Source organism: Coffea eugenioides, chromosome 6, assembly GCF_003713205.1.
Source record: "Coffea eugenioides isolate CCC68of chromosome 6, Ceug_1.0, whole genome shotgun sequence".
Classification (NCBI taxonomy): domain Eukaryota; kingdom Viridiplantae; phylum Streptophyta; class Magnoliopsida; order Gentianales; family Rubiaceae; genus Coffea; species Coffea eugenioides.
This window is the reverse complement of record NC_040040.1, coordinates 44,040,242-44,049,865: the sequence shown is the minus strand read 5'-3', so window position 1 is coordinate 44,049,865 and position 9,624 is coordinate 44,040,242. Positions and strand designations below refer to the sequence as shown.

Here is a 9,624-nt window from a genome sequence, read left to right as displayed (position 1 = left end):
CGGAAGAGAAGTAAATTTTGAAATTCAACCTGAAATTTTGAAATAGGCGCAGAAAACAAAACTGAGGGAAGAGTGCTTCTGAAGGTAGTGTTCTCTGACCGACCGCTCACTGAAGGTAGAAAGCTGAAGTTCCGGTGGGATTCGACCTACTGGGTGTTTTCTTGGTGAAGTGGGTGTAGTCTACTCTGATGAAGGTGGCAATTGACAGAAAAATGGATGGAGAGGCAGGAGACAAGGTAGAAGCAAACAGAGACAAAACCAGAGTTTGTCCGTAAAACTGAATAGCAGAAGCAGTTGTGGTCTTCGAAATGGGTATTCAGAGTGTTGTATTCATTCTTGAATGCAACCAAAGCAGGCGGTAAGGTAGAAGCAAACACAGAGAACTGAGCATCTCACGAAGCCAGAATTTGTCCTTCAACCGAATAGCAGAAGCAACCACGCTCTCCGATTTCGGTGAAACGCAAAGCGTTTTAGCAGACTAAGGTAACGTGAGTGAACCATGTCAGTAAGTGCGGCCAATAATTTGTCACCCAAATGCACATCAGTTAAATGAATGATGAAATTAGAGTCAGCTGAAGACATAATACGAAGATGATAGAAGAATAGTGAAGTTTGCACTATATTTGTGTGTGTACCATATCCGTGTGTTTGTGAGCATTCAGCTTTTGAGTGATGGACTATAATGGGATAGTAGTTATTGGAAGACGTAGGTGTATGTATTAAAGTAAACCGGCGAACGAAATTAGGAAAAATGAGAGAAACGAAAGGCACATTTAACAAGTGAATTAATGTACATTCTGTTGTAAATTAGTTACACGTTATAGCCACCGAATTACAATTGATATGAATCATTGTGCATGCAGTAGTTGGTCCATGCTCATGGGGCAATATTAGTTTGCCCCTCTCCTGACCATGCAATGTGTATAAAATGGAGGCGTAGAGTTGAATGAGGTGAAACAGAGGAAAAGACATATATGTGAATAATAAATGGGTGAATGCTACACTGGAAGTAAATTACATGATGTAAGAAATATTTTACAATGAGTAGAAAGTGCTTGTTTGGCCCTCAAAATGTAGAAATAGTACATAATGCGGAGTTGCCTTATACGGTTGTCATTAACGAATGACATAAGGTCCGGTGAGGTAAAGAACTTAGAATCAAAATATAATCACCAGCGTGGATGTACATACAGTTAAAATAGACTTACATCGTGTGACTAATACATTACAGTCCGTATAAATTAGTGTACATGGAGTTATATTTGTACATAGATTCATGCTATCTTAGAGTAAAAGTAAGTTGTGAATCATTTATCATATTGATAAGCGTAATTTTAGGATTTTGTATACGAGTAATGTGTGATTCATAACACATTATGAATGGTAATATACATTTATGTTGTCGTTTATGTGCGTACTATTCAAAAAGTGTTACAAATTAAGGTGTTTGATGCATAACTGGCAGGAGCAGAAGTAATGGATTGCAGCAAATTGGCAGAAGATCGGACCCCTGAGTTAGGAATGGAGTTCAACAGTGAAGAGGACGCGTACAAGTTTTACAACAAGTACGCCTTTAAAATGGGTTTTAGTGTACGTAAAGACTATGTGAATAAAGACAAAGACGGCGTGACCATGTCTAGGAGATATAGTTGCTGCAAGGAAGGGGTGAAGCGCAAGTACGAAGGTGATGTGATGCCAAAGAGGACAAGAGCGCCGACGAAAACAGGGTGTGGAGCTAAAATGATTATCGTGTTGCTTAGTGCCACAATGAAGTACCGTGTGCATGACCTTGTCTTAGAGCATAACCATGAGTTGCACATTGCTCAATGCTCGCACATGATGCCATCACAAAGAAAAGTGAGCGAGGCTCAAGGATTCCAAGCTGAAATAAGCGAGGACGCTGGGCTTTCATTGAAGCAGAGCCATGAGCTTATGGGAAATGAGGCAGCTGGGATGGAAAATGTGGGATATACTCGGGAAGACCTGAAACGATATCTTCGTACTCGACGGGAAAGGAGTTTGAAATATGGAGAAGCAGGTAGCATGCTGAATTATTTTCAAGAGCAAACACTCGAGAATCCATCATTTTTTCATGCTGTACAGCTGGATTGTGAAGAGCAGATAACGAATATTTTTTGGGCAGATGCAGGAATGTTAATTGACTACAACTTTTTTGGAGACGTAGTCACATTCGACACAACGTACAAAACAAATAAAGAATACCGGTCACTTGGAGTATTTGTGGGTTTTAACCAACATAGGCAAATTGTGATATTCGGTGCTGCCCTTATGTATGATGAGACTATAGATTCTTTCAAATGGGTATTTGGTACATTTCTAGAAGCAATGTGCGGAAAGCGTCCAAGTACCATACTAACAGACCAAGATCACGCCATGGCAGCCGCTCTATCAGTTGTCATGCCTGAAACATTTCACGGTCTATGTACGTTTCACATAAGGCGCAATTTTATGAAACATCTTGGCAATCACTACAAGGAAAATAGTGATCTGCCATACATGTTTGGTGCCTGCATGTATGAGTTTGAAGAAGTGGAACAATTCAATAGGGTCTGGGAAGCGATGGTGAAGAAACACAATCTTGAAAATAATGAATGGCTCTCCGGATTGTATCGAATTCGTGACAAATGGGCAAGATGCATGATGAAAGAAAGATGGACAGCGGGAATGCGAAGCACCCAACTGAGTGAAAGCCTAAATGCAGCAATAAAAAATCATTTAAAACTGGATCATGATCTTGTGCAGTTCTTTAGACATTTCAATCGGGTGGTTGATGAAAAGAGACACAATGAACTGATCGCAGAATATGAAATGAGGCAAAAGCTCCCCATGGTAGGGTTAAGGCAAACACCTATGTTTGTGCATGCATCAGAGACGTATTCACCAACCATATTTGTTGCATTCCAAAATGAGTATGGTGAATCAACAGCTATGGTTATATTGAGACAACAAGATGCAGGGATGTTTGTGGAGTTTACGGTCATGAGGTATGATGGAGGAGTTGAAAGAATAGTGGTATTCAATCGGAATGATGTAAGTGTACGTTGTAGTTGCAAAAAATACGAGAATGAAGGCATTTTGTGTGGGCACGCGTTGAAGGTGTTTGATACCGTGGGTATAAAAATAATTCCTCCTGAATACGTTAAGAGGCGATGGACAAAAAGAGCCCGGGCTGGAGACTGTTTTGATCGGCAAGGACGGGAAATTGTGGCTGATCCAAAAGTAATAGTTTCAACTCGTTATCGGGAGCTCGCTCCAGCCATGATTAAGGTCGCAGCTCGAGCAGCAATGTCGGAGGACACCAGCAAAATAGTAATCACTGTGATATCCGATTTGGCAAAGAAAGTGGAGCTGCTCCTCTCAGAAAACGAAGGGCAACCTTTGCAAAATCCAAAAATTTTGAATGTGGAGGAACGTGATAAAATTGAAATTGTAAATGAAATGGGAGAGGCAGTAGTCGCAAGAGGCATTAAAAAACGAGCCGGCGGCAAGAAAAGTAGAGTGAAGCGAAGTTAGATCGATAAATTCGACAGAGTAAAAAGAAAATCTAGATTATCAAGGACTACACAGACTACGGTATGGATTCAATTTTGATATTTGGAAAATATTTATGGTAAAATAATACTATCGTTATACTATTGAACAAAGTTTAGGTACCATTCAGGCATGAAGTAATATTATTGCCGTGTCAATACTATAGGTCTCAGAATCAGAGCCGACGTCGGTTTCAGTTGAGGAACACATGTTTATGGGATGCCGTTCATTTACTGACTCTGTTTCGGTTAGTATAAAATGCTCATGACTCTTGCTTTTATTTGGATGTTTGTACAACATAATAGTTACATTTTTGTTACATTGTGTGATGATGTTGTTACGGCCGTCATCCCTCCTGATATGCCTATTTTGTTTGTCTTATACAATGATTTGGCCCATACAAACTCGTAGGTGCATTCAATGAGCCAGACTGTGAACGGCCCTCCAAACGCGGTTGCTCCCGAAATCGATGAAAGTGAGACGGTATGCATTCATTTAGTAGTTAAAATAAGGGATAATATCATTTTCCTCTGTTGATGTTTCTTCTAAGCACACCTAGCACCCCCCTTATTTTCGAAATCACACTTAGCACCCCTGGAATGACAACATTGGTAAGTTGTCAGCCCCTGTATTTGAAAATGGTAATAAAAAATGAATTGCAGGAGAGAGAATTTATTTTTGCTCCATTTGTGCCCGTACCCCAAAATGAATAGTGAATTTTAGCCAATTAATGCGTACCAAATATCATGTACATTTTCGTAAACTGATTGTACAGATTACATCACTCCGTGTAAAGTATTGACAGACAAGCAAGGGTTACTCATACAAGTAAAATTACATATCTACTATAGGGAGATGCACAAATTGATGAAAGGGCTAAATAACCATTTTAAATGTAGTGTTCTATTACACTACATTTTATAGATATACACAGTCAAGTAACTAACATGTAACATAATGTAAATTTTTATAAACTGATTGTATGTCATAGATAACTCCGTGTAAAGTATTCACAAATTAAAAGGACTACTCATACAAGTAAAATTACACATCCACTAATGGGAGATTCACAAATTGATCAAATGACTAAATAATCATTCCAAATTTATGCGTTCCATTACACTACCTTTGATATACATATATATACACATAGTCTAGTAACTAACTTTTAACATAACGTACATTTGTGTAAACTGATTGTACCTCATAGATCATCTCGTGTAAAGTTTACTTACAGACAATTTTCGGAACTAATTATACCTGAATCAATTTTGCTATTTTCAAAATCCAAAAAATCTTCTTTTTCAATCTTTTTTTCAGCATTTTCCCACGTTAAAAATTTGGCTACTGTTTTTTGGTATTTGGGTAATTTCTCACCTTTTAATTTGGATAACCTGGCACATCCTACTTCCAGGGGTGGTTAGTGTGATTCGGAAAATAAATTGGGAGCTAGCTGTGATTAGAAGAAACTTCAGGAGAGGTTTCTGATATTAACCCTTAAATTGAAGACATTGTTGTTCGTATATAAGAGCTACTTTTTTCCTGTAATTGTAATGGTGGGCACCGAACGTTGTAAAATATGCATATTGTGTAATTAATGTATGCTGGCTTTAATAACATGATATTTTTTATTATTCGAAGGTCCTCCGTTTGGCTAATCAGGGGCCTCCTGGAAGTGTCCCTACAGAATGGATGCATCCCCAATTTTCTATTTTTTTCAAGCATAACTCCGTCAGAAATATCTTAATGGTATAATATATCATTTTGTTATATTGTCTAGTCCAATTTAACTTTATGAAATGGCAATATAGGCACTGTTAATGATTTAGGGACCTTGACGAATACGTATACAATGTAAAATTACAGGAGGAGCGTGTGACAATTTCAACACATTGTGATGTTGATCAATATCATGTATTTACACCATCATCCCAAGTGAGAAACTGTTATCGTTAGATCACATATTTCAATTGTAATGTTGTTAATTGGTTACTTGGACATTGTATATCATTAATCGTATGTTTCATGAATAATAGTTGGTGATCTGTGATTGTTACGCATTTCAGGGAAGAAATAACACCCAGGGATTGCAAGTACGTGTTGACGTAGCCTCCGCCGAGAATGAGGTTAATGAATGATGTATAACTATAACTTTTGAACGAGACATTAAGTGGTTGTCCCAACATGGGAATGCTACATATGTACGTTACAAGTAGTAAGATGCAGTTACAACTTATCTAGGAGGTTGTACGGGCACCATTGATGTTTCACTCTTTTCAAATTTAGACAAGTGGATTACAATTGTAATCGCATGTATATGTTGTAGTCATCAATAGTTGCTATTGGATTGTATGAAATTGTTAGGAGATTATAAAGCTGGTAGGAAATTGAAATAGCGATTTTACAATAGAAATGAACGCGCTTTTTTTTTATCGGATATTTTTCAGTAAATCTACCATGACAGGAGAATGGCTGTCGTGATATGTATACCATTCTATTCCGTTCAATCAGGAACTTTAATAACACATTTATTGGACTTGAACGGACCGTCAAAGGTAAGATGTAGAAAATATGACGATGTAGAGTACATGCTGACCGCTTTGTTCTGGTTATTGGGCTATTATTGGGCTATTTTTAAAAAAAAATTATGATTTTGGCCGTTTATTTTTGCATCGCTTGACGAATTTAGCGCACCATGGAGATGATGTATCACAGTCACATCAATTGGTATTACATGTTTGTAGGTTAATTCAATTATGGTCAAGTCAAGTCACGAAAACATAACCAATGAATATGTGCGCATACGAAAATGATTTCTTGGAGAACTAATTTGTAACGTGAAAACAAAGTTTTACAATGCAACCAAAAAGAAGAACGAACAGTACATAATGGATTACAATCAGTTAGGGATATGTTACTGTGACGACCCCACTTCTCCCAAGGGCGAACCCAAGGGTATCGGCGGGCCGCCTGCCTAGCTCGCGCCAGGACTCAAAACTTAAAGCTAATAAAACTCTTCTAAGCCACAAGAACACGATTCATAATATATACAACCACCAAAAGTCTATTTACATCTTCAAAAGCATCAAGCCAAACCGCTCTAATATACTATAACAATAACCAGCAAAAGGTAGACCCTAAGAAGGGTCCTTATACAAACCACCAAAACAAAAACAAACATCCTAACTGTTCAACTATTACAAGCCAATCTACCTATACTAGTATACGAACCAAAAGTCCCCGCGTCGGCCCCTGCTAAGGAAAACAAATGGAACGGGGTAAGCTATATGCTTAGTAAGTAAACAGGGGCGAAAGCATAAATTCACGTAGCAACAGTTACACAGTAAGAGTAAAGCAAAAGCAGAAAATAACATCACATAATAAGGATACAGGTGGCTCCAAAGCCAATTCATATGCCATGCATGATCTCCTGCCGACACTCCGTCGACCACACTTAATGGTCCGTAGAACTTCACTTGTACACCCACCGACACCTTATCACCCTCACTGGCCAGTCACCTCACAAACTTGCCCGGGCGAACGAAATCACAAACTTGAGCTTGAGTCACAAGCTCGGGTCACAAACTTGGTCACCTTCTCGGTGAACCGGATTCACAAAATTGGTTCATAACATGAACCTACAAACTTGGTGACCTCAGACTAAGTTGGACTGACTTCGACCAAGCCCTAACCGGCTCGAATAGTCCAAACAGGTCTTAGATCGGGCCCACGAACTCACAAACTTTGCAAACTTCACAAACTTTACTCGAAAGTCGCCCCGAGCCACAAGCTCAAGGGTTTTGGTTCCAAAAGGTTCATATACATATGCCAAGTACAATTATACATTCAAATTAGGGTTTAGGTCGAGTGCGATAAAGTACACCCTCGCCTAAGTACCCTTTTCACACATCTCAAACACATAGCAAAGAAAAACACACCAAACTGGCCTGAATACTTACTCAGAAACTGAAATAGCAAAAGTACGAAGTCGGATCGAAATGAACAGCTAGTAGTGGGCCCCACCAGTTTCGCCCAGCTCACCACCGTCTGACATAGAAGATTGTGTCACATAAAATCACAAACGGCTACTATTGTGCCTAAAACAAGCAAAACGGCAAAAACGACACGCGCGCACGTAAATATGACGGACGGAAACGGAAACGGCCGTTAGCGGAAACGGCAGATTTGACACTCATTTCTAGTTTACCCATAAGTTGAGCTACGAATATCGGATTAAGGCGTATGAGATGCCAAATCGAAGCTTAAAGGATGAACAACAACTGTTATGAAGACATCCAGAACTGAAACTGGAGGCTTCATTCCCAAATGACCAAACACAATCACTTACGAAATCTGGCCAATGCACAAATGGTCAGTTTTGAGTGCGAACTGTTTTCTATGCTACACATGGTCAAAAGAGCTGAAAATTGGCAGTTAGATAGTTCATTCGAAACGGAACAACTTTCATGAAGGTCGGCAATCCAAATTCGGAACGGAAATTGGTCATCAAGACCAAAACAGATCTGACCAGAAAATGGTCATCTTCACGGCCAGGCCTTATTTGCTCGGCTATATCTCAGGTTTTATAAATCCGATTCATGAAATTCCAAGGGCGTTAGAAAGCTCTGATATAGAGCTATAAGTTTGGTGTTTTGGTCGCAAGCCCAAACAGCTTGTAACCTAGTCAAATGTGAAGCCAAAGTTCCAGTCATAAACTGTCCAAAAACGTAACAGAATTTGACGGTCAAAACAGGTCTGAGTATTTCGTTTATAGCTCAGGATATACTAATCCGTTTAACCTGAAAATTTACAGGGATATCCGGGACTTAAGGGGCTACAATGTTGAAGAAGGAAACTTTGTCCAATTTTGAATGTAACAAGGTCAAAAATGCAAGACACTATACCAGAATTGCAAAACAGGATCACAAACCGTATTTGACCTTAATATGCGGTAATGGCACCAAATTCACTACGGTTATCGGATGGGGTGTAAGACCCACCGTTTCGAAGCTAAGAAACAAGGTTACAATATTGGAGAAGGCCACTCAATCCAGTTCCTAGCACAACTAGGTCAAATGTGCCAAATACTAAACCAGATTCACCAAAACAGGTTTGCAAAACGCAGAAAACTGTAATCGATATAACTCAGTCCATACAAGTCCAAATGCTGAAATTCCAAAGGCATATGATAGCTAAGACATCCAGTTACATTTCATCAGAAGACACCAACTTCAAAATCCAAACCAATTCCAGTCAAAACAGCCAAATACCAACGCAGTTTTCGCATTCTGATCAAAGCAGAATAGCTACAGTAATTTCGTCATAACTCACTCTACACTAATCCGAATGCCCTGAAATTTTACAGGCACCGTATACACATCAATACCTACAACTTTGATGTTTTGAGCAAAGTCCAATTCGGCCTCTAACCCTATGATCCAAAACCGGACAGAATTGGGATTTTATAAACCCTAACTTTCCATTTTTCCATCCAAATCCATAATTGATTGCATTTATCAACAATTCACACCTACTAGAGTTATTATAGTCCATTGCCAATCATCATACAAGGCCACAACATCCCATTCATTTTAAACCAGAAAATTCATCATAAAATGGAAAACTTCACCAAAACTCTTCAAATCAAGAAATAAATCATATATTCTAACACTTATGCCACCATTAAGCACAAAATAACCATCATTAAGTATAAGGAAGTAGTAAAACATCACTTACCTAAGAACAAGAGATGTAGAGAGGTGTTGGACACTTAGCTCTTCAAACAAACTTCACTACAACCCTTACTAGCACTAGAAGATAGGATTTTATGGAGTGAAATCTAGTCTAAGCTTTTGTTTATAGAAGATTGAAGCTTATGGAAGCTTGAAAGTTGGTGGAATTTCCTTCTTCTTTGCAAGGAGAGAGCCGGCCACAAGGAAGAGAAAAATGGTGAATTTTGGGCATTTTTTTGATATTTAATCCTTTGGTCAAAAAAGTCAAGAAAGTAAATAGTAATTCTTAAAGTCCAACCAATAGGAAAGTGACACTTGTCACCTCCATTAATGCCTTCTT

At 38.7% G+C, this 9,624-nt stretch overlaps 1 protein-coding gene across 1 annotated transcript; it reads left to right on the top strand.

Moving 5' to 3' along the window:
• Positions 1 to 1,476: 1,476 nt before the first annotated feature.
• LOC113774213 (protein FAR1-RELATED SEQUENCE 5-like) lies at positions 1,477 to 5,690 on the top strand. The gene is made up of 6 exons (XM_027318773.1): positions 1,477 to 3,450; positions 3,719 to 3,799; positions 3,964 to 4,035; positions 5,194 to 5,301; positions 5,419 to 5,487; positions 5,619 to 5,690. The coding sequence occupies exons 1-6, from the start codon at positions 1,477 to 1,479 to the stop codon at positions 5,688 to 5,690; spliced, it is 2,376 nt and encodes a 791-aa protein (XP_027174574.1).
• Positions 5,691 to 9,624: the final 3,934 nt, after the last annotated feature.